This window comes from Antennarius striatus, chromosome 6 (assembly GCF_040054535.1).
Source record: "Antennarius striatus isolate MH-2024 chromosome 6, ASM4005453v1, whole genome shotgun sequence".
NCBI classification, from domain to species: Eukaryota; Metazoa; Chordata; class Actinopteri; order Lophiiformes; family Antennariidae; genus Antennarius; species Antennarius striatus.
In genome coordinates this window covers 1,490,211-1,515,340 of record NC_090781.1, presented here as the reverse complement: position 1 = coordinate 1,515,340, position 25,130 = coordinate 1,490,211, and the positions used below count along the sequence as shown (strand labels likewise).

The following is a 25,130-nucleotide window of genomic DNA, read 5'->3' as shown; positions in this document are numbered from 1 at the left end:
ACCAAATATACAGATAGTCCTCAAGATACAAACATTTGACTTATGAACATTCGTAGATACGAACACTCTCTCACCGCCTTGTCCTACTACTGCAGTTCCCCTTTCTGCCACAACCCCCATCGAGCAGCGTAACATTAACATCCCATAGATTCCGATTTCACGTGTTATGTTAACATGACTCAGCAGATGTCAGACTCAGTGAACAGTTTGCTCTGATGTCACTTCCTGTGGTCTTTTGGTCTTTCCTATGTGACGTCATCTGCAGCGATTTCTCCTTCTTTTCTCCATTGTCGTATCTGTGGCGCTACTGTGTGCGGGTCAATAAGCTCAACTGACAGAACAGGATACACATTACATAACAGCCAACATCAGGTCAGCTGTGTTATTGGCAGATATGACAATGGGTATTTGTCAGCAGGCATGTAGAACTGAGCTGTTCTACTGCACCGCTGAACTTGTGAGGATCACTGAGTCCAGCCGCCTTTAATTTAACCGGATATTAGTTTGTTTTACAGCGTGACCGACGGCGCGTGTCCCAGCGGAACTAAACTGCCACTGGTGGGGGCAATAAAGTTTTGTATTGTACTGCATTGACCCATAACGGACCTCACAATGCACTGGCGATGCGTCCGGGGTGTACCCTGTTTCGGACGCTGGTCAAATTGCACATAAACTATTTCATGTCTTTTTAAGTTTGTATTAAATATCAATTTTCAACTTTTCTTGATATAGGCTCACGAGGCCCACCATCAACCTACAAAAGAATTACACCTGTCGATTGCTTATTTTTTCATGATTAAAAAAATACATCTACCCCCCCCCCTTTTTTTTTTAAACAAATCACACCCTCTTTACACATTTGGACTTATTTGTAAGGTCAGAGCATGCTCTAGATCAAAATGTATATTTGCCGAAGTAAAATCTATACATTAAAAGATTTGGATTGCACTTCTTCTTGCCAGTATATATAGTAAATTTATCTTTTATGCATTATTAGCAGAGGTTTAAAGGCACAGAGTGGTGATGTGAAGATTACGAGACATATTGGTGCACCTAGATGTCATTAATCGCTAGCATTTACGTCTGTTGCGATCCTGATTTGTTCTGGTCTTTATCTTGAATTGCAGCTTCTTCTTTGAAGATGGTTTCAGAATTGCATTCATGGTCCTTTCAAAGAGTCAACAGCCGCTGACAACTGACGGTTTTAGGCATGTGTTTGGATAAGTGTGAAGAAGTGTAGAGCAACTACATCCCTGCCAGTGTTCAGTGCTTTGGCTTGAGGGAGAGGAGAACTCTTCCCCTGCCATCGGCTGCATGGTGAAGATAAAAGATTCAGAGCGTTTTTACCTGCGTTTGTCTCTCCTGCTCTGTATCTGGGAGTTACACCAGGGAGCTGGTCGATAACACCGCCGCAATCAGGCTCGCCGCAGTGAGTAGCATGTTCTCCTTTCAGGGCTGTCACACTGGAAAGACAATGCAGCACACCTGTAGGCTCCACCAAGAGCTTCCTCTGTTTCATTGTCAGCCCAGTGCGCTGGGGCTGAGCTGTGAGCTGCAGCTCACCCCCCTGGATACTCTCTTACATGACATGGAAGACTATAGACGGTCTCTGTAAGACATCTGCTGCACGCCTGCTCATTAAGCAGCACCACTCATGTAGCAGTACCCACATCCTCCACCATCTCCCAAATCACTGTCCCATCAGCAACTCCATTAGGCAGCACAGAAGAAGAGGTATTTAACTGAGGAAGAGGAGTCGGGTGGCTGCTGCCCATCCCTGTGTTTATGAAAGGTCTGGTAATATTAAAAAATATTCTGGATACAGGATGAAGGGATGCAGGTGGGTGCAGTGATATCACATCATTGATTGAGAAAAGATTAACTACGTTACCTGCAGCAATCCCCAGGTGCAAAAAATATCAGCCATCTCTGCCATTTATGCACAACGCACAGCATTGTCATTTCGCTATTTTAATCACCATGCATTTGTCTGCACATTGGATACAAGGACACACACACACACACACACACACACACACAAACACACACACTCCAGGTTTGACACTGAAATCCTAAAGGCACCCCTTTGGTGACAAGAGTGATACAAGTTCAAAGTCCCTACATCAGAGGCAAAATTCTAAAAATACTGAAGTAATGAAAATGTACACGTGTAGTTAATCACGTCAGAACCAGTTCATGAATGGCTGCAGCTCCTGTTCAGGGAGTCACATCCGATGACAGTTTGTCTCCTTTGGTCAATGGCGCGGTCACCTTCTGCTTCATTAAGATAGCAATGCACCGGACAACACCTCACTTTGACATCAACGCAACCATGGCGACCAGGACAGGAGCGAGTGCGGTCACTAGTTAATCAAAGTAGGAACAGGGCTACCAAAACAACAGCTGCATTAATCAGATGCCTGCAGGGATGCTCCTGCTTTGCTGCGCCGCCCCTGGGCCAGGCTGAAGGTCCAGAACTTAATCTCTTTAGCACAGATGGGATCCGATGTGTCAATGAGAGCTCTGGTGCTATCGTATTCCTTTCAGAAGATAATTCAGCCTTGAACTGCAGTGTTTAGTCGGAGACTTTTAAAATAAATCCATAAATATAATTCCCCCTGACTTTATCCATGTAATGTTGTAATGGGTGTGATTATCAGCTGTCCACTAGCATCCCTTAAACCCTCAGGAAGGGTTTGCTGACCACTGGTTTTTCAATGTTGAATTGAGCTACATCATACTGACAGATGATTCTAATTCTATTTTGATCCCATTTTACTGACATCCCATACCTTAAACCCACAATGCTTTATTGTGAAAGACACAGGAAGCAACGAGTCAATCAGCCCTATCTTTATGACACTCTTATTGTGACAGAACAAAAGACCAGAGCAGAACTCAAACCCAGTCTCCCGTTGGGACAGTGTCATCAGAGTGATGGAATGATTGATGACACACGGTGATCAATCAGCAATCATTCATTCAATCACTTCCTTGAGGGTGAGACAATCAGTAATTGTCTCGTGTTCAGCTGCTTATCCCGATCTAGGTCACGGGTTCGCGATCAAACCTATCCCAGCTGGCAACGGGCAGAGGTTGGGTACACCCTGGATGAGTCACCAGTTTATCACAGCGACACAAAGCAATTCATATGTTGGTATTTTGTGCAGAGGGTTGTGGTGACTCTGGATCTTCTGTACTCGTTTCACCCGACCGGTCAGTGAGGTCACCAAAAAGTGCTACCACTGCTTCATTTGATATGTTATATATTTCTATATTTCTTCCAAAAGACATCAAACCTCGTAACTTATACGTTGAGTGACACGACAGCTGCCTTGGTATTTAATCATTAATGTATTATTCTCAACCATGGTTTGCAATCGCACAGAGGGGATTAATAAAGTTGTGTTGCATCTCACTCCATCATCCAGGTGAATGATGGAGATCGTTCCTTCAACATAAATTCTATCACCCTTCTCCCTAAAGGGCTACCGAACCTAAAATAAACAGTATTTTATATCCCGAGCAAACATGCTGAACGCATATATTGTACCTGAATGGCAGGACGTGGTCAGTGGAAAGAGGAAATGGATTTATTTCATTCTGAATCATCCACACAAGTTCCAAGATATGAAACTTGTGATTTTTTTTTTTTTGAGGTTACATACCGGGAGCGTATATTAGTATCCAAGCAAAACACAAAATACTTTTTCACGTCTTTGTCGCTTCTAAACTGATTGCGAGGAAAAGATGTAAGCAGTCTGCCTTAAAGAGTTCCTGTTCATTTGGTCTGAAGATTCATTTTCTTTTCTTTTCCTTCAAAACCTCCCTTTCTTTCACTTTTTATTCAACTTTAAATGGATTTCATCTTTTCTTTGCACCACTGTAATAATCCCAAAAAAGCTTGCAACTTTTGAATTTGAGGAACGCTAAAGCTCTTCCTCCTCCCAAAACACACATTTACACAAGCACACACACACACACACACACACACACACACACACACACACACACACACACACACACACACACACACAAACACACACACACACACACACACACACACACAGACACACACATTGCCAAGGATTTTAAGCATCCACGGGCTGATGATTCCAATAATCTAAGTTCAAATACAATTTCTGGATCACAGGATTTAAATGACATTATATAGAAATTTGATTTCACATCTCGAGCAGCCGAACCTCCCCCGATCCCATCTCTTTCTAATTACGCCACTTTCCCCAGAATCTGCACCAGACTCTTTCTTCTGCCTCCCTTTTTGTTCATTCTGCCTGAATACAGCCTGGGTTATTCTTCTGCAGCACAATGCATGTATTACAATACAAAGTAACTCAGGAGCTGCTATATATTCCCAATGATGACTCCCCGGTGAATTGGCTGCTTGTTTGATTCATGGTGGTTCGCAGTGGTACAGAAAGCAGGGGGTGAGCCTTTCCAGTCATCTACCTGTACCTGAAACATTGAATATTTACAGCAGAAGGCCAAGCTAATCTGAATTCATCTAAAGAGCTTTGGAAAGTATTGGAGTCTGGAATTACGGAGGTGATGTCAGGAATATAGTCCTCCTGATTCCTACTACCAAGGTAATTCTCCCTTTTAGGGTCTAAACATATCTGATCAACTCCTGCACCTCGTTAAAATTATTGATACATTAATGTTTGTCTTTGCATCCACAGACATGTTGGACTCAAACTGAGGTTTGAGACCAACCTCAGTTTGCATTGTTGGCAAATTGCTATCTTTAGGCAGTTGATCGCAGTAAACAAACGTCATCAAATGAGACGTGATAATTAGCATGTCAGAAGGTCTTTGGTGTCACAAAGGTGAGGCCTTCAGCTGGAAGATAGATGTTGGATAGATGTGACGATGACCCAACTGACAGTAAGATGTGTCTGCTTGTTCAGTGCAGGGTGAACACTCCAGACAACCAAACTGATGTGTATATTTTTATTCTCCGGCCGCCCATCAGAATTAATTGTGTTCTCTTTTTCTTAAGCCTGAAGGGCAGCTTTCGTTGTGAACCTGGATTTTCTTTGTGACGTATTGGTAAAGTAGATGAACACAGAACATCAGAGCGGCACACAGTGTCTGTACTGAGGGCAAGAAATAAACACTTCACATGAGTGAAAGTGTCTGCCTGTGCAGCAAGACATCACAGTAGTACCTGGAGATACGAGTACTTCTAGATTGTAGTACCTCAAGATATGAATACCTCTAGATAGTTAGAATCCTCACGATACAAATACCTCTAGATAGTAGTACCTTAAGATACAAATATCTCTAGATAGTAGTACCTCGAGATACGAGTACCTCTAGATAGTAGCACCTTGAGATATAAATACCTTTAGTAGTAGTACCTCAAGATATGAGTACCTCTAGAATTAGAGGTACTACTTTGTAGAGTCTAGATAGTAGTACCTTTGAGATATGAGTGCCTCTAAATAGTAACACCTCAAGATAAGAGTACCTCGAAATATAGTACCTTGAAATACGAGTACCTCTAAATAGTAACACCTCAAAATAGGAGTACCTCTAGATAGAAGTACCTCGAGATACGAGTTGAGTCCATTCCGTGACTGAGCTTGTAACTCAAACAACATTTAAAATGACTAAAAACATTTTAATCCGTTCCAGCCTTGGGAAAAAAAAGCCCCAAATCCCCTAAACTATGGAAAAAAACATGTTTTTATCAACCAATAGACATGTAATACTGTACCTGTAGAAAGGTAGTTCTGTATTTGTTAAGAAATTATCCATTAAGATGGGTCAGACTTGAAGCAAGTAAATTATACTTTATAAGACCTATAGTGAATAGGAGCCGTTACATTCAGTCAGTAGATTGAGTACTTAAACTTCAATCTTATTTTTAGAATCCAGCCCAAACCCCCAGAATCTGCCCGTCAGTGTCTCTGAACCGTTGCAGTGTTTGTTGGGGGTCGTTGGTCGGTGTGTTAGCACCAGAGATGGACCTGATGAAGACGATTCCTCCATGTTTGCCTCCTAGCATCAGGGATGACATGATTTACTACAGTGTTGGGGTTGTGTAATGCAAGACGCAAACTTCAGGCAAATGAAGCCACCGTTCTCTCTTTGTTGTTCCCTGGAACTCGTGAAACTCTGCCCTCCCCAGAAGAAGCGTCTGAGGGTGACAAATGTTTCCACGAGCTGAATCTGAAAACAGCTTGATTCCCCTAACAGGTCTGCTTTCTCAAAAGATGTATTTTTTTCTGTCAACTCCTACGATAGCTACATTCATTCGATCTTACGGAAAGTTCCGTCAAAGTTCACACACACACACACACACACACACACACACACACACACACACACACACACACACACACACACGCGCGCGTAATGTAACACACCTTCATGCAAAAATCAGGATTTTGCAAAGTTTAACTCAAAACTGTGTCACCCCCTGTGTCTCAAGTCGGGCTGGATCTTTTTTTTTTGGGGGGGGGGTCCATGACAGTCAGGGAAATTAAATGGACTGGTCTACCCTTCTGCCATTGATGGGTGTCCGTTATGCTGCCTGCACTGTTTTGGAAAAACAAATCTGAACACATCGGCGCTCGATGAATATTTGGATAGACAGAGTTCATGTTACCTCCAGAAAGTAGTGCATCCCTGGGATGCGCTTCAACAAAAATGTGTGCATCCCAACATGACGTTTATGCATCCCAAAAGTAATAACAGAATATACGGTAGAAGGATAGAGTTTAGCGAATAGTACAATATAAAAACTAAATAAACTTTTAATTTCAATGATTGTATTAATAACGACGTCGTAACTGTTTAAGTAAAAAGGGGAAAAAAAGAGTAGAATTACTTCTTCTTTTTTTCAAAATGTTACAGCCTTGTGATCATTCTTAAAAAAGCAGTTTAAGAAATAAAGAATTTTTTTTTCACTTTTGCATTTAACTCAATAGTTTTCTATGCCTTTAATTCAGATATTCTCCTGTGGACGCTGCACCAAGAGAGAAAGAGCTGTCTCCACACATTTCTTTGTAAGTTGCACCTTCATTATTTTGTCTTGGGTTGCTGACATTTAGCCGTGTCTCACCCATGGCAACAATCACGTCCATTGCGGTACAAATGTTTGGAGTTTTGCTGGTTTTCGCTCGACTTCTTCTGCGTCTTTATCCGTACTGTCCACAGTAATATCTGTCTCTCTTTCTTCATTAACTTTTCATTGTTTTTGATTCAAGAAAGCACTCATCATCACAACTCATCGTTCTTTCACTGCAGCGCGTAAAACGAGCAGACATCATGTTGCCGTTTGGTCGATTTTAGTAAAACTGGATCATGCGTGAGATCAAAACATGATGGTGATTTCAGGTCTGAAATTTAAGTGGAGAAATGAATAAATTATGAATATTTTGGTTCAATGGAAGTCCATTTTTTCCCAATATTATATTGCAGTAAAAGGTAGCACAGATTTTTTTATGTAAGTATTTAAAGCTTGTGTCCCAGGTTGTCTAACGATCGTGCGTCCCCTGCGACACAAGGACGCACGCAAACAAGAACACTGGATAGGGTGGAATTATTGGCTGCATTTGAAGGAGGTTTGAAATATGACACTCTTCAATCAGCGCCATGATGCACATCCAGACTTCAGAGGATGCTGTCAATAAGATAACCAGACGACCTGAGGAAACCAGGGAGCCGTCCAAGATGAGCAAATGAGATCCAGGTGGAACAGGCAAAGCTCCAAAACAGACAAGGTCAGGGAAACGGGGAAGACCTGGGAGAGCTGGAACGAATAACGACGATGACTAACACACGAGGAAGAGCAGCGCCAAAGAGGGAGAAGAAGAAAACCATCGCATAAAGGAGATGATGATGGAAGGAGAACCTGGACCGCTACCTCCTGTGTGTGTGTGTGTGTGTGTGTGTGTGTGTGTGTGTGTGTGTGTGTGTGTGTGTGTGTGTGTGTGTGTGTGTGTGTGTGTGTGTGTGTGTGTGTGTGTGTGTGTGTGTGTGTGTGTGTGTGTGTTTACAATGCAGAGATAAAGGTGGTCCAGCGTGGCCACATCTGGGGCCTGATGGCTTCCTGCTATCTCCTCCTCGCCCCCCAGGGCTCAGCTGGACGTCCTAAGCGGGGTCAAGGTGGGTCCTGTTCTCTGGAACCTCCCTGACCATCAGTCTGCCACGCCAGCTGATTTACAGCCCCCCCACCCCCAACCTCCAACAATCAACCCCCCACCCGACCCATCTCGTTCTCGCTGGCCCCTCTCTGTTTATCTCTGGTTCTGCTTCTCGGGCGGGGGGTGACGACGCCAGTAGCACGCCCCAGCGGAGACAAATCAGACCCTCCCGTCCGTGTCATCGTAAAACATCCCCCCCAGGAAGGTTGTGACCTCCCTACCCTTTCAACTCATCTGCAGGCAGAGCGAGAGAGGAGAGGACCAGGTTCTCCATGAGGCGGCATAAACACCTCATCTACATTCAGGGGAACGTCCACAAGTTAGGAACAGCAGCAGGTTCAGTGTTAGCATTCACTCTGTTAGCATTCACTCTGTTAGCATTCACTCTGTTAGCATTCACTCTGTTAGCATTCACTCTGTTAGCATTCACTCTGTTAGCTTTCACTCTGTTAGCATTCACTGTGCTCCTATCTGCTGTATGGATCATTAATAATGATCTGAGGTCTACATTTGAAGTTGTTCTCCTCGGATCTTTGTCTTGTGTTCCAGGAACCTCAGGAGACTAACGGATTCCGCTGTAGAGCGACAAACCATTTCTTACTATTTACAGTAATTTAAACGTTTATGAACCTCCCATTCTTCTTCTTCTTCTTTTCCTCTGGGCTTTTCCCTTCAGGGTCTCCACAGCCAATCAGTGTCCTCCATCTAACCCTGTCTTCTCATCCTCTTCTCTCACACCAACTACCTTCATGTCCTCTTTCACTACATCCATAAACCTCCTCTTTGGTCTTCCTCTAGGCCTCCTGCCTGGCAGTTCAGAACTCAGCATCCTTCTACCAATATATTCACTATCTCTCCTCTGGACATGTCCAAACCATCTCAGTCTGGCCTCTCTGACTTTATCTCCAGAACCTCTAACATGTGCTGTCCCTCTGATGTACTCATTCCTGATCCTATCCATCCTGGTCACTCCCAGAGAGAACCTCAGCATCTTCATCTCTGCTACCTCCAGCTCTGTCTCCTGTCTTTTCCTCAGTGACACTGTCTCTAGACCAAACAACATCGCTGGTCTCACCACAGTTTTGTACACCTTTCCTTTCATTTTAGCTGAAACTCTTCTATCACACATCACACCTGACACTTTCCTCCACCCGTTCCATCCTGCCTGGACACGCTTCTTCACCTCTTTTCCACACTCTCCATTGCTCTGGACTGTTGACCCTAAGTACTTCAAATCCTCCCCCTTCTTGATCTCTTCTCCCTGTAACCTCACTCTTCCACTTGGGTCCCTCTCATTCTGTCTCCATGTTTCTGAACACCCCCCCCCCCCCCATACTGATATTAAACCACCTTCTATCTGTCTTACCTTTTCCCACACTCTGATAGACTGTTTAAAGCACTTTTTACTGCCCCCCATGGGGAAACTTGTTCCCATGACTCGTCCCTGAGAGGCACTGGGCCCCCAGCTCCCGTGGAGCACATTGGGGGCAATTATCTGTTCTACCTCCTGAGTTACAGGGTAATCAATTTCACAACAAATTATAACATTTTGATTGTGAATATTTAACAAAGTACAAAATGTTCCTCATCTATTCAGTGATTTAACTACTTAATGACTGTCGTCTGATGCCTCGGTTACCAAAACAACTAAAACACGTGAACGCAGACACCGAAGTTACGCTTTAGGAAGACGCAGCAGAATCGGTCTTTACCACCAAATGTCATCAAATGTCAGTCCCAGTCACCTGACCCCAGTCACCTGACCCCAGTCACCTGACCCCAGTCACCTGATCCCAGTCACCTGACCCCAGTCACCTGACCCCAGTCACCTGACCCCAGTCACCTGACCCCAGTCACCTGACCCCAGTCACCTGATCCCAGTCACCTGATCCCAGTCACCTGATCCCAGTCACATGACCTCAGTCACCTGACCCCAGTCACCTGATGCCAGTCACATGACCCCAGTCACCTGACCCCAGTCACCTGATCCCAGTCACCTGACCCCAGTCACCTGACCCCAATCACCTGACCACAGTCACCTGACCCCAGTCACCTGAGCAGAAACCTGGAGCCTGAACTTCTGAACTTCTCAGGTTTGGGGCCCCTCCTGTCCGGCCCCTGACCCCCCCTGAGATCTGGTGGACTACCTGCAAACACCTGTCTCCTTAGGGACCCCTGGTCCTGATGGGGGGGTGTGATGCTGGATGCTGTAGTTTGTTTTGTGACGAGTCGTGGTTCTCTCTAACAGCTCAGGTTACCCCCCCCCCCAGTGATGATCACTTCTCACGCTGTCGTTCCACTGTCTGTGTTCATACGCAGCATCACACACACACACACACACACACACACACACACCCTCATCCAGCGGTGACCCCCTGCTGCTCCGACCTGATGGAGCCATCAGCCGGGGGGGGGCAGACGTTCTCCTGGTCTCCTCCCTGCCGCAGAGCCCCGACACGGGGAGAGACGAACAATCTGGCCTCCCTCCCACGGTCTCAGCTCTGTGAGCTAGTAGGGGAGGCACCTGGGGGGGTTGTGTTTGACAGAGAGAGCCCGGCGGGGGGGGGGGGGTCACTTGGTGAATGTGTGTTTCAGTGAAGAAGAAAAGACGAGTGGTATTCCTGAGGATGGCGGGTGTCAGACTGGAGCCAATCGTCTGTCTCATGAATTTAACGCTCTGCTTCAACAGGTGGGGTCTGTCACCACTGTACTCTTGGCCCCCCCACCCCCCCAGAACACACAGGTTGTTTGTCCAGCTCTGCCTGTTACCCAAAGGCTTCTGACACGAGGACAAAGGGACACGGGACGCAGCGCTGAAAGGGTTAATGTGAATCTTAATGTGTCATTATCTCCAAATCCGCTGAGCCCTCTCGACCGGGGGGGGGCGGCCACTTTACATCCCCAGACCGGGGGCATGACCGCCAATCCCATCCGGAGGATTTGCGTCCTCCTCCACCAAATTCAGTGAGCGCATGCAGGCTCATAGAGGTGACATAGAGGTGACATAGAGGCGACACGGCCAAAGTCAATGAGCTAGTTCTGTAAAGGGGGGGGGGTCGTGGCCTCTGAAAGGCACCTGAATCCTCCTGCCCCCGCCCCGCCGGAGGAGGACGGGGCCTCAGAAACACAGATTTACACACTGCCGTGGTTCCAAGCAGCCCCTGATAACCCCCCCCCAGAAATAAAGCGTCCCATTAAAGTGAAATGTGGCCCTTATAGGTTTAATAAATTGAAAACGCTCGTTTGAATCCTCTGTAATTTGGACACAATCCCGAAGCTTGTAGCGAAAATAAGATTATTTGCTGTGTGTTGTAATGTATGCAGCAGTTTTTATACGACCAAACAGTGTCACTGAGCCCCCCCCCAATGAAATGTGTGCTTATTTATATGCAGTTATTCAGGTATGCAGTAAATTCCAATTACTTCTTAAGATTTCTATTTAGCATGAGGAGGAAATATGACAGGAAGCTCTGTGTCTGCAGCTCATTGTAAATCTTGTTAACACTGTGCAGCACATGGGGAGGAATCTACATTCACGTCAGGGAGGGAGGGGGGGGCCAGCGCATCAGATGTTAGCAACCGGCTAATGGTTGGTGGTGTGTGCAGGACGGAGCAGGAAGGGGTCTGGGGCAGATCCAGGAGGGGTGAGGAGGCAACAGCTGATGAGTTTATGAAACGTCCTGATGAGTTTAGGCAATGTAGAATTAGGCTATATATATATATATATATATATATATCTATACACACACACACATATACATATATATGTATATGTATATGTGTGTATATATATATATGTATGTATATGTATGTGTATATATATATATATATATATATATATATATATATATATATATATATATATAATTTGAGGGACTAAAAAATGACGGTTATATTCGGGATGAATTCATCATCGTAAAGCAAAAAACAACTCGGCTGCTTCGTTTTAAGTTGATCTTAAAGAACACAAATCGCAAAAAAAAATCATGAATGTGTGTTTTCACCACAATTTAATTTCTCCAATTTTTTTGCTTTATTATTTTAATTTATGTTTGTTTGTTTATTTATTTATTTATTTGTTTATTTATTTATTGTTTTTGGCCTTTTTTTACTCTAAGCCTAATCCATTGTGACCTAATCCATTGTGTGTGTGTGTGTGTGTGTGTGTGTGTGTGTGTGTGTGTGTGTGTGTGTGTGTGTGTGTGTGTGTGTGTGTGTGTGTGTGTGTGTGTGTGTGTGTGTGTCTTCGCTGCTCTTCCCGTCTATTTTCTTCATAAACAAAACTGATTTAATAAATTGTGGGGGGGTCCGGTCACACACACGTTATTCTGGTTTTCGAGGGGGGGGGGGGGGTTGAACCAGCTCACTCATATTTGCTGCTTTTCTTTTGTTCCTCTCATCAGATTTCCTTCAATTCCTAAATTCCTTGAGGGTAATAAAGTACAATAATATGAGGGAATGAGAATGGGACAGAGGTCAGAGCAGACCCCCCTCTACCCTTCCACTCCCCCAGCCTGAGCTGGATCCGCCTCAAATCTGCCCATTTCAGAGAAACCCCCCCAGGATGTGACGTTCATTTAGCTGCAGGTCCAACAGGAAGGCCTTAAGGGGGGGGGGGCAGTGGGAGGTGGGGGGGGGGCAGTGGGAGGTGGGGGGGGGGCTCTGCTCAGATGAACGTGGAGGAGATGTGGATCCTTATCAGAGGTTTGCTGGATGGATCCACTGCTGTTACCTTACAGTCCAGACAAGAGGGGGGGGTGCTTATGTGTTCACTGTGTTATGAGCTCATACAGTATGAGACCCCCCCCACACACACACACATACCCGTCCCCTCCGTTGGGCCCCCAGGGGCCCTAAATCCCCGCTCCTCTTCCTCTGACGGGCAGCATGCGCGCTGCGCGGCGCTCTGCGGCCGCATCAGCCATCCATCCCCCCCCGGCTGACACCTCTCCAACATAAAACCGTAAGGCAGAGGTAAAATATCTCCCCCCTGGCGAAAATAAAGCTTTGTCTGCCCGCTGATCTATTGGATATAAAAATAAAGCCGCGGCTCCGGCGCGGGCTTTGCCTTTTGCGCGCCTCTGCTTTTTACGCACACAAAAGCTCCAATGAAGACGGATAGCGCGGGATTGGCCGCATCACTCACCCCCATTCCTCCCCCCTCCCACTCCCCTGGCCTCCCCCCCTCACACCCTTTTTATACTTAGATGCCGTTGACGGCTGCCTCGTTAGTTATTGATCACTGAATGTTGATAATTAAACGCGGATTTTCAACCTAATCGGCTTTGGGAAAGTTGCGCCGTTCAATTTCTTGATTGTTTTTTTTTTAATTCACGCAACGTGACGACATTTCCTCATGAACATAAACACCTGTCGTCCCTCATTGTTCACGGCGCTCGTCTCCGCGGATGAGCGAGGTTTTGTTGCGGAGCAACAAGAAACTCCTGGTTTAGAAATAGAGATGGACAGAATAAAGGAGGATAAAGGGGGGTATAATATACAGTGTATATAAATATATATATAGATAGATAGATAGATAGATAGATAGATAGATAGATAGATAGATAGATAGATAGATAGATAGATAGATAGATAGATAGATAGATAGATATATAGATATAGATATAGATGTAGATATATATAATAAGGGACCTTCACATGCGTGTAAAAAAACAGTGGTTGTTAATTCCTTTAAAATAAGTTGAAATGTTCGTATTTTATTGTACCAAATTATTATTTTTTATATAAATCAGCATCTAAATAGAACCAAAGACGTTGCCAGGGGAACTATACGCTACTAAATACAGAAGAGTTCAAAACAAATGGATCAATAAATAAATTCCACGTGAGGCGGTTTAAGCCAATTAAAATGATTTAATTTATTTCGTCCGGACAGAAACGGGCTGATGTTTTAATGACGTTTATCTTCATCATCTCGTCATCATAGGCCGGATGCGGTGTGTTTAATCCAGGTACCCCCCCTACCCCACCCCCTGCCCTTGCGGGTTTATGCTCCGTACTCCGCAGCTACCTGCGGCTGTGCAGCCGCGCTGCGTCCCCAGAGCGGCCGGCGGTGGATAACATCTCAGGGAGTTTTTATCACCTCACATTCTATTCTAATCATTAGTGACCCGCGAACTCTCACCGACCGCAGATCAAGAGGCGCGTTAATCTGGCGCAAAGAAACTGATTCATGCGTTCATCTGTCAGGGAATCCTGTCTGTCGGTTTAATTTTATTATTATTATTAATAATAATAATAAAAATAAATTATTATAAATAGTGATATTGTTATTATTATTATTATTATTAATAATAATAATAATACAATTGTTATTATTAATAATAATAGTAATAATAATACAAATATTATTAATAATAATAATGATAATGATAATAATAATAATAATAATATTGTTATTATTATTATTATTATTATTATTATTATTATTATTATTATTATGATTATTATTATTATTATTGAACGGGGTTTCTGTTCTGGTTTTTTATGTATTTAATGTTTTTCTTTCTTTAATACTTTTCTGCAAATACTAATATTATAAAAAATGTGTGTGTGTGTGTGTGTGTGTGTGTGTGTGTGTGTGTGTGTGTGTGTGTGTGTGTGTGTGTGTGTGTGTGTGTGTGTGTGTGTGTGTGTGTGTGTGTGTGTGTGTGTGTGTGTGTGTGTGTGTCTGCGCGCTCTGCCCGGACTGAACTCGCCCCCTAGAGGAGGCAGTGGAACTCTGGTTGGGGACCCAGTGGATCGTGGGGCGGGGGGGTTTCTGGGTGACCCTGAATTCTCATGTGGTCTGGTCTGGACCCCCCCCCCCCAACGAAACCCCCAGTTCACTGAGTCACGTGACCTCCTTTAGGGAAAACACAGAGGATCATGGCATCCTGAATATTACTCTGTGTGTGTGTGTGTGTGTGTGTGTGTGTGTGTGTGTGTGTGTGTGTGTGTGTGTGTGTGTGTGTGTGTGTGTGTGTGTGTGTGTGTGTGTGTGTGTGTGTGTGTGTGTGTGTGTGTGTGTGTGTGTGTGTGTGTGTGTGTTCTGGGGGCTGACTGACGGGGGGGGATCTATAAATCCCATTGGATTTCTCTCCACGCTGGACCCGAGTGGAGAGTCTGGAAAATGTTTGCGTGGAGTTTCTGTTGGCTCGATAATCCACGGTGAGTTCACATCGGCGTGTGTTTGGCTGCTGGTCCGGGGGGGTGAGGGGGGGACACACGACTCCACCAATCGATTGCTGGACTCTGCGTGATCCGGATCCCCGGTCATGCAGGTTTTAACGCAACTCCCTCAAAATATGTCAGTTAGTGGGCCTCTGATGGATGGATGGATGGATGGATGGATGGATGGATGGATGGATGGATGGATGGATGGATGGATGGATGGATGGATGGATGGATGGATGGATGCGTGATGACGCGGTGAAGATGATTCCAGCTCCTCCTTAAACCTGGGCCCGTTTTCTTTTCTTTTTTTAATTTTTTTGCAGATACTTTAAAAATAATTTTTACATTTTAAATTTATTTTTAACTTTAACACAAAGCTAGTTTTTTTAAAATAAAAGTAAAAAAAGACAATTATTTCTTTTCTATTTTCCGTTTTTAAAATAAATCCTCTTGTTGGTGTAAACATGACAAACTGTCCAAAGCGACACAAACTAAAATTGTGCATTTGTTCCGCACTTTTTCCTGCAAAATATGCGCATTTTTCCGCAGCTGTAGTTCGGAATAATTCCCCCATTCCACATGGTAAAGTTTTAAAGTCGGAATAGAGATGGAAAATTATCTAAATGATATTCTGTGAAGCCGTTTCGCTCAGAAACGAGCTGTTTATTCCTAAAATAATCTCAATCTCAAAGCAGAATGACAAAAATTATGAATTATGAATTTTTGAGGCCTTTTTATAATATTCCTGTTTAAAAAGAATTTAAAAAAAAGGAGCGCAGCGACCCCTCCTCCTCTTCCTCCCTGGTCGATCAAAGCTCCAGTGTGTGGGGGGGGTGTTCATTCTGTCTGTACCCGAGTCACGGTACCCCCCCCCCCCCCCCCCCCCCAGGAGCGTCACACCAGCGGAAGCCACACGTAGAAGAAGAAAAAGATTATTTTAATTATTTTGACGTCTTGCTGATGTCTGAAACTTGTTTCTCTCACCTGCCCGGTCGGGATTCGATCCCACGTCCACGCTGCTCCTCTGAACGGAGCCTGGAGGAGGGGTGGGGGGTGGGGGGGGAAACAAATAAACGTGTCATGATTAGAATTAATGATTGCACGCATCTTCACAGCCTCATTCATTATCTCAGAGTAATTATCTCGCGGTGAACCAGTTCACTTCATGAAGCTCCAATCTCCTGGGCCGAGGCGCAGGAAGATCCCTTCAGATTAAAACCCAACTCCAGTCGAGGGGGGGGGGCGTCAGAAGGAAGACAGCCTGGATTCTATTTGGCCTGCTGGAAGGCCTCACGTCCACAAATCCAACTCCCATCCTTCTGTTTCCTTCACAAACTTCTGCCTGTGTCAGAATGAAAACGGGAGTGAGAATAAAATCTATTGCTGTTGTGGGATTACACTGGTGAGGTTAAAGCCATTTTGCATTTAATAATATCTCCGCCTGGAGGAGAGTTGAGATATTTTTAAGCCTATATTTTGATTTCCTTCTATTGGTGGATTAATCTTCCTCTGTAGCAGTTTTTTTTCCCTCCCCTCCGCGGTTTATTCTAAATCAGGCAGAGATTATCCCCACTGACAGACTATCGAGGCATCTTGTGCGCACAGAAATAATAAGTTTTCTTGTTTACATGTTGGTGTGGTGGCGGAGGGGCCGCGGGATGTGAGCAGATTTTCGGTGCGCAAAGAAGAAGAAAAAAAAAAAAAGCGCAGAGAGAGATTTGAGAAAAGACACGCAGTGTTTCCACGGATGATCGTCCCTCCGTGGGAGGGAAACACGTGAAGAAACCCCGCGCAAAAACGGAACCGCGTGGAAACGTGGGAATCAGACTGGGGGGAGAGGGATGAGAAGGTGTCAAACGGGAGGGGGGGTGCGCTGGACTCTGTTCTGAAGCCTTATCTCTCTCTGCTTCCAGCCAGTAACACATGTCCTGTGGGGGGGTGGGGGGTGCGGGGGGCTCCCCAGACGCCGGGAGGCAGCTGGACGGGGACGGCCGCTCGTTTTGCATGAGAAGCAGCCCATATGCAAAAGGCTGCTGGGGGCTGGGGGGGTAAATGGAAGTCCCAGACTCTCCCTCTCTCTGTGCGTAAAATCGCTCCATCCCAGAAAACCCGTTTAGGACAAGGATAAATACGAGCCTGTCGACCTGTAATTACATTCACCAGCTATTAGCCGGCACCAACGGACCCGTGTAAACAAAGATTAATTACTTTACTGTAGTTTCTCAGCAATTTAAATGTTTTTCTTTTCTTTTCTTTTTTTTTTCTCTCTTTTGGGCTAAAAATCTATTTTAATTGACCGGAAATTATCCAACGTGTCAATAATGAATCAGCAGATTGTTTTTTAAATAGAAACTACCCCAACAGGCTGCTGGTTCGGGGGGTGATTGGGGAATTTAAAGTGGGTTAGAAGTGGACTGGACGCCCCCGATGAACCGTCCGTGGAGTCCGGGCCGCGAACCCCCCCAGAAGCCAACTTTAGAGGCTTCTTCTGTCTCCCAGCTCCTCGCCTCCTCTTCATCACACCAGGGAGAGGACCGCCAAAGTGCACAAGAAAACGCAAATGAAGCGGCTGTGTGAGCGCCAAATATTATGGGATGCAGCGCGGCGCGGAAAAAAAAAGTGAGGCTCGAAGCGGGTCCTCATCTAAAATAAGAAGTAAGAATTTCTGCAGCTTCCTGCAAACATTTCTCTGAATGGATGATGCGTTCAAGAACAAATCAGGCAGTTAAGACGTTTACCTCCAGCCTGCAGAGTGATTATGGATTATTGGTGATTATTATTCTCAAACAGCAAAACAAACTTTGCGCGCATCCGTTTCTGCCGTTAAATAACGTCACATTAATTAACAAGGAGCGCGCCATGCAGTCTCTGCCTCCATCTACCTGCTCAGATGCCTTCTTGCCCCCCTTCGTGCCCAGGAGCGGAGTCGTGGAGCCTCTTCCCCCCGCGCTGCGCGCCCTCCGCCGCGGCTGCGTCCTCCGAACACATTCGGTAACATTTGACAGTTTGCAGGCAAATTCTTGACAATTGGTGTCTTGAGTGTGTGGCATAAATAGCAGGCAGAGCGCTGCTGGGTGATGATGGGGCGGCTTGATGGCTGCCGGCGTGACGCGAAAGCTGATTGGTCCGAGCGCGGCCTGACGTCAGGAGGCTGGGAATAAGGCTGCGTTGGAGCCGTAGGAGCAGGACAGTGTACTGGAGACCCGGCGCATCCCAGCATACACCCGGTACCGGAGACCGACGGCATCCCTGCATGTTCACCGAGCACCACCGGAGCTCCCAGCGCATCCCAGCATCCCTTGCAACCACAAGACAAAACGTCCGGGACCGTCGTACTGCTCGACAGGGGGACAACTATCCTACAGATCTTTTGGGTGGGGGCTTTTGGATACCATGTCAGAGTGCGTTGAATTCTTCGGAGGGGTGTGCGTCCTGATGTGACAGCTCTGCCCGAAAAGCGTTTGATGAGCCGTCTCCTCCACGACTGATTGGCGCGCCGCCGATGCGTCACTTCCCAGAGCGCCAGGACAACCGGACCGACCCCGGTGCTCCCCGTTCAGCCCGTCAGCTGCGCGTTTCGCCCCGGACCCTTTAAGGACTGCTCTGTTTTTATTTTTATTTCTTATTTCTGCTCCTGGTTGTTCCTCCAGAGAGAGGGGGCGGCCGCCACCCCTTCCCCTGTGGACGCTGAGCCGTTTTTACGCATGCAGGGAGAAAACTGTGGTGACACCTGATCGACTGGCTCCTCAACGCGCACAGTGACCCGGGAGCTCCAGGCGGTTCGGGGAGGGGAGAGGGCAGATCCCCCCCAATCAATGCCCGGCCTGCGCTGTTGATTTGGTTCGTGTGTGTGTGAGTGTGAGTGTGTGTGTGTGGGTGTGTGTGTGTGTGTGCGCTTCGTTGCCCAGCCAGAGCCCAGAGCCATGGTCCACTGCGCCGGCTGCGAGAGGCCTATCCTGGACCGCTTCCTGCTCAACGTGCTGGACCGAGCCTGGCACGTCAAGTGCGTCCAGTGCTGCGAGTGTAAATGCAATCTGACTGAGAAGTGTTTCTCTCGGGAGGGCAGGCTCTACTGCAAAAATGATTTCTTTAGGTAAGCCCCCGGAAGCAGTTTGTGGATTGTTCTTATTTTTGTGTATTTGGTTTCATCCCAGATAAAGAAACTCTCAGGGGTCAGGAAACCATCCCGGATAAACATGAGGAATAGGATAAAACAGGAGCAACTGCTGCGTGAAAATAGGCTCAAAATTATATTTAATGAAAAATAATTTTTATCCTATATCAGATTTAAATTCGGAGGGTCCACTTTATTCATAACTCATAAATAAGTTGCGTGTCGTTTGTTGAATCTGGGGAGAAAAAAAAAAGAAATAGACCTTCCTCTCTCTAGAAAATCATTTTAGTAGATCCTGCGTCTTTTTTAGAAGCAAATTAAATACATTAAAATTAACAACTAGCGATTTTTGAATTTCTCAGCAGAACTTCTGTAGTTGACTCTGAATACACGGTGATGCAGAGACCTGTCCCCCTGTCCGGGGGCGGCAGCGGCGGCCGGGAGGCGGTAAGCTTTGATTAGCAGCGCGTAATTAAAAGCTTGTTAATTTGGATTCTTATGCAAAACAACAACAAAAGAGGGCCAGCCACATTAAACGCGTGTTCCTTCGCTCTCAGCGGGGGCGTGGGGGGGTTTGTTGGGAAATCGAGGAAATCACACTTTGGGTGTTGTCTTTTTTTGTTTTTGTTTGCTCTTTTTTTTTCTTTTCTTTTTTTTACGGCACCGGGGGCTCATAGGATCAAACCCCCGGCCGGGGCAGCAGCAGCCCGGTGTGTTTACCCAGCCTGACTGGGGAGGACGTGATAAGTGGATTTGAATAGTAAACTAGTTGAAAAGATCAAGTCCGTAGACAATGCAATCACAGACGTGCTGTCAACAAGCAGTGGACACCACTCAATACACATTGTTAAGTCAATGGCAGCTGTAATTTATTACAGCAGAGCTGCTGGACGGGGAAACTGTCTCCTGTGGGACGAAATGAGTAAATAAAATAAAAAGTAACGACTGAAGTCAATCAAATATCTTAAAAATAACATTTTCAAAAAATATCCGCGTTTGTCCAAAACACAGAATTAATTCTGCAACTAAAAGATTTAACAAAATGCTTTAGTGTGCACAAAAATCTACATTTCTCTGGAGTAAAAATATTAAATATAATGATGATGATGATTATTATTATTATTACTATTAATGTTAATAGGGAACGAGAACAGGGTTTAGACCGTCGTGAGACAGTTTGGTTTTACCCTATGATGATGTGTTGTTGCAACAGTAATCCTGTTATTATTATTATTATTATTATTATTATTATTATTATTATTATTATTATTATTATTATTATTAATAATAATAATAATAATAAGATTGTGTTGAATATTTAAAATGACACAAACACGGTTTTAACGTTCTATTAATTATTTAGTTTATTTTCTTTAAAATTAATAATAGTCTCTAAAAGGTTTCTTTTAAATCCACGTCACGTGATTGACCAGCATCAAATGGAGCTTCTTTTTTTTAAATTCTTGCCTGTTTCTTCCTCTATGACGTGACATCCACCAGCAGCGGGGGTCCTTCGGCCCAGACTCTCCTCGCCCCCCTCAGCTGATGTTATTTAAACTGCTCAGTCCAGACGTGTCTAACCGGAACCGTCCCCGTTCCCTCCCCCCGCAGGCGTTTCGGCACAAAGTGCGGCGGCTGCTCGCAGGGCATCTCCCCCAACGACCTGGTGCGCAGAGCGCGGAGCAAAGTGTTCCACCTGAACTGCTTCACCTGCATGATGTGCAACAAGCAGCTGTCCACGGGCGAGGAGCTCTACATCATCGACGAGAACAAGTTCGTCTGCAAAGAGGACTACCTGAGCAACGCCAGCGTGAAGGACACCAACCTGCTCTCAGGTGCGGGGGGCGATGGATGGGGGGGGGGGGCAGCGGCTCCAACGGTGTCCCACCTCGAATTTAAGACTTGAATTTGTCTCAGATGTTCTGGTTTTTTGTGATGTAAAATAATTTATTCTCATAATTGTCATCTTTTGTAATAAATCCCTCTGACGCGTCCGCAGTGACGGCCTGCAGCGACCCCAGCTTATCCCCGGACTCCCAGGACCCGCTGCAGGACGACGTGGTCCTGAAGGACACGGAGATCGCGGCCCTGTCCGACAAGGAGACCGTGAATAACGAGAACGACGACCAGAACCTGGGGGGGAAGCGGCGCGGCCCCCGGACCACCATCAAGGCCAAGCAGCTGGAGACGCTGAAGGCGGCGTTCGCCGCGACCCCCAAACCCACCCGACACATCAGGGAGCAGCTGGCCCAGGAGACGGGCCTCAACATGAGGGTCATCCAGGTGGGGGCCGCAGCGCGCTCTTCTCCTATAAAAACATTATATTGGCGCGCATTTATTTGAAAATAAAATAATAATAATAATAATAGTAATAGTAATAATAATAATAATAATAATAATAATAATAGTAATAATAGTAATAATAATAATAGTAATAGTAATAATAATAATAATAATAATAGTAATCGTAATAATAGTAATAATAATAATAGTAATAGTAATAATAATAATAGTAATAGTAATAATAATAATAATAATAATAATAATAATAATAATAGTAATCGTAATAATAGTAATAATAATAATAGTAATAATAATAATAGTAATAGTAATGTTATGAAATTGGAGCCCACGTGACACCGGTCACAAATTCACAAATTTCCTCCCCACTACTTTATATATGGTCCAATAATAAATTAGCACGTGAAGTTCTGTCAGATTATTATAAATCAGATTATTATAAATTATATTATTATAAATTATATTATTATAAATCGCGCCGAGTGTTTTCTCTTTAATAGGGGTTCTTTTCCCCTTAAAATTGTGACGTAACGGCTTTAATTTTATGGTCAAACGTCCACCACCACGCAGGCCTGGTCCCATCAGAGAGGCTCCACCCCCCACCCCCTCTCCCATTACCCCCCCCCCCACCCTTCACCCCTCTTCCTTTCAAACTGAGCGGTCACATTGAATCCATGGAGATTTGCCCACGGACGGGGTTGATTTGGAAACGGGGTAATTTATATGGGTATTTTTGATTCTTGGCGCCCAGGCGGGGCAAAGTCGCCAACTGGCGCGGGGGCTGCTGGGAGCGCTGGGAGTCCTGGCACGGCTCCGCACCGCCGTCACGTTTTGCGCGCACATTTATCCACGCTGGGAGCATCTGCAGCGGAGTGGAAAGACAGAACTCTGGTTAAAGCGTCTCCAGGTCCACAACCGAGTCCCGTTAGGACGAATTAAACAGCACAATATAAGAGTAATAATTTTATTAAAAATACTAATAAATATAGAGGGGATTGCTTTGCAAATCTGACACATAAATAGAGTTAATATTAGTTCATTTCGAGGCGAAAACGCTGCTTTTGTCTTCTGGTGTTTTTTTTATTTTTTTATTCTTTTGTCTCAGGTAAAAAGCAGATGAATGGCGATAAAAGAGAAAGTGGAGGAGCCTGGAGAAATATCTAATATGTATGAGCAGAGGAGCGTAATTAAAGGAAGCTGGCCTATAGATTAGGAAATGATAACCTCCCGGAGCCGGTAATATATCGGTAACAACCCTCCTATTAGCTATTAATTGGAGATTTTAAGCCCCCGCTGCTGCAGCCTTCAGTCGGAGTAAATGGAGGGTTAAAAGATCATTAAGGAGGTTAGATGTGACTTCAGCTCCTGTGACGATAATTGGGCGCATTCCACTCCGCTACAGAGCGGCGCGCCTTTTACGCGCTGACCCGACGCGCACGCCGGAGAGCGCGCACCGCGCTGTTATTTACTGGAAGCGGTGCAGGTGCCAAAATAAATATGACTCCTAATTACACGGTCTTTGTGCGAGGCGGGATTGACACAACGAGCGGTGTTTGCTAAATAAATCCATAACGCGCGGATTTCCGTTCCTCTCGCTCCTCCGCGTCCGCGGATCGTCCCGCATCTCACGTTGAATGTTGACCTGCAGTTAAAGCAGCACCAGAAGCCTACTTCATTGTGTGTGTGTGTGTGTGTGTGTGTGTGTGTGTGTGTGTGTGTGTGTGTGTCCAGGTCTGGTTCCAGAACCGACGGTCCAAAGAGAGGCGCATGAAGCAGCTGAGCGCGCTGGGGGCGCGTAGACATGCGTTCTTCCGGAGCCCCCGGCGGATGCGGACCCTGGTGGACCGGCTGGAGCCCGGGGAGCTCATCCCCAACGGCCCGTTCTCCTACTACGGGGGTGAGCCGCCGCGACGCGCCTTCGGAAACCTTCAAATACTATATACTATTTCGTTATATCGTAATACTATATACTAATTCGTTGTTCTCCCCACATATATATACAGTATATATACAGTATATATACAGTATATATACAGTATATATATATATATATATGTATATATGTATATGTGTGTATGTATATATATATATATATATATATAAACATTTTTTTTATTTTTTACCTTGTTTAGAATTATTTTCTGATTTACTATCCATTTTTCAACCACATTTGTTGAACTTTTTTCACACCTCTAATACAATCTCTAATAGTTTTAAAAAACACAATTTGATTTCCCTTTATTGTGATACCATGATATATAGTCCTCAGCTTCATTCCATTTTACTTTAGTGTTCCCTGATAAATAATGCGGATGGATTTGTGTCTATTTGGAATAAAATCCATATTAAAAATAGATTTATTTAACTAAAATCTTCACATGTTCATACAGTACAAAATTTTAAAATGTAAGCAGCATGAATACAAAAACACAACACATTTTTATTTCTGGTTATTTTGTATATTTAGCACTTAGAAAATAAATTCCTCTGTAATTTTCTATGTAGTCGTGGAATGCAGTGACTTTTGTGAATCTGATTCAACGCCTCCGACTTCCTTTGAAACATCGGATCCTTCTGAGAGAATTTCTTTTCTTGGTCTTTGTCCGTCCTGTTGGAGCACAACGTCTAATATTAATAATAATATCCTGCTGAACGGAATGAAGAAGCGTCTCAGTAGGTAGAACTGCTGATGAAATGGCCCCCGTTTTAATTAATTTTGTGGACTCGTTGTTCTCCCCACCCAATTGCAGTTTTGATTTAAGTGTAGCTCGCTCTGTGACTAATGCAGTACGGCGAGGGCCCCCCCCCAATACAAATCAAACTATGTAAATTCAATGATTTCCTCCTCTGTTCCCCCCACCAACATTTTCTCTTTTCATTTCTTTTTTTCTTCTTTTGGGTTTGCAGATTATCAGAGTGAGTACTACGGCCCGGGAGGGAATTACGACTTCTTCCCTCAGGGGCCCCCGTCTTCACAGGCCCAGACCCCCGTCGATCTCCCTTTCGTGCCCTCCTCAGGCCCCACCGGTACCCCCCTTGGAAGTATGGACCACCCCCTGCCGGGCCACCACCCCTCCAGCGACGTGCAGCGCTTCTCCGACATCATGTCCCACCACCCCGGGGACTCCCCCAGCCCGGAGCCCGGCATCCCAGGGCCCCTGCACAGCATCTCCTCGGAGGTGTTCGGCCCCAGCCCCCCCTTTACCTCACTGTCGCTTAACGGCAGCGGATACAACAACCACCTGTCCCACCCCCCCTCGGAAATGAACGAGGGCACCGTGTGGTAGCTGTTCCATGGAGCGGACTTTACTGGGGAGAGATCCTACGATGGAGATTCGGTGGTGTTGGGGCCCCCGGGGGTCCAG

The 25,130-nt window shown here is 45.3% G+C and overlaps 1 protein-coding gene across 1 annotated transcript; it reads left to right on the top strand.

Moving 5' to 3' along the window:
• Positions 1–19,186: 19,186 nt before the first annotated feature.
• Positions 19,187–25,130, top strand: lhx1a (LIM homeobox 1a). The gene is made up of 5 exons (XM_068318044.1): positions 19,187–19,443; positions 21,076–21,299; positions 21,464–21,747; positions 23,497–23,662; positions 24,673–25,130. Exons 1-5 carry the CDS (start codon positions 19,274–19,276, stop codon positions 25,050–25,052), a joined length of 1,224 nt encoding a protein of 407 aa, XP_068174145.1. The 5' UTR covers positions 19,187–19,273; the 3' UTR covers positions 25,053–25,130.

Excerpts from the sequence above, each read along its gene's own strand:
- lhx1a (XM_068318044.1), top strand. The coding sequence starts at position 19,274 with ATGGTCCACTGCGCCGGCTGCGAGAGGCCTATCCTGGACCGCTTCCTG. Across the intron at positions 19,444-21,075 it reads TGCAAAAATGATTTCTTTAG|GCGTTTCGGCACAAAGTGCG; the intron begins GTAAGCCCCCGG and ends CTCCCCCCGCAG. Across the intron at positions 23,663-24,672 it reads CCCGTTCTCCTACTACGGGG|ATTATCAGAGTGAGTACTAC; the intron begins GTGAGCCGCCGC and ends TTGGGTTTGCAG.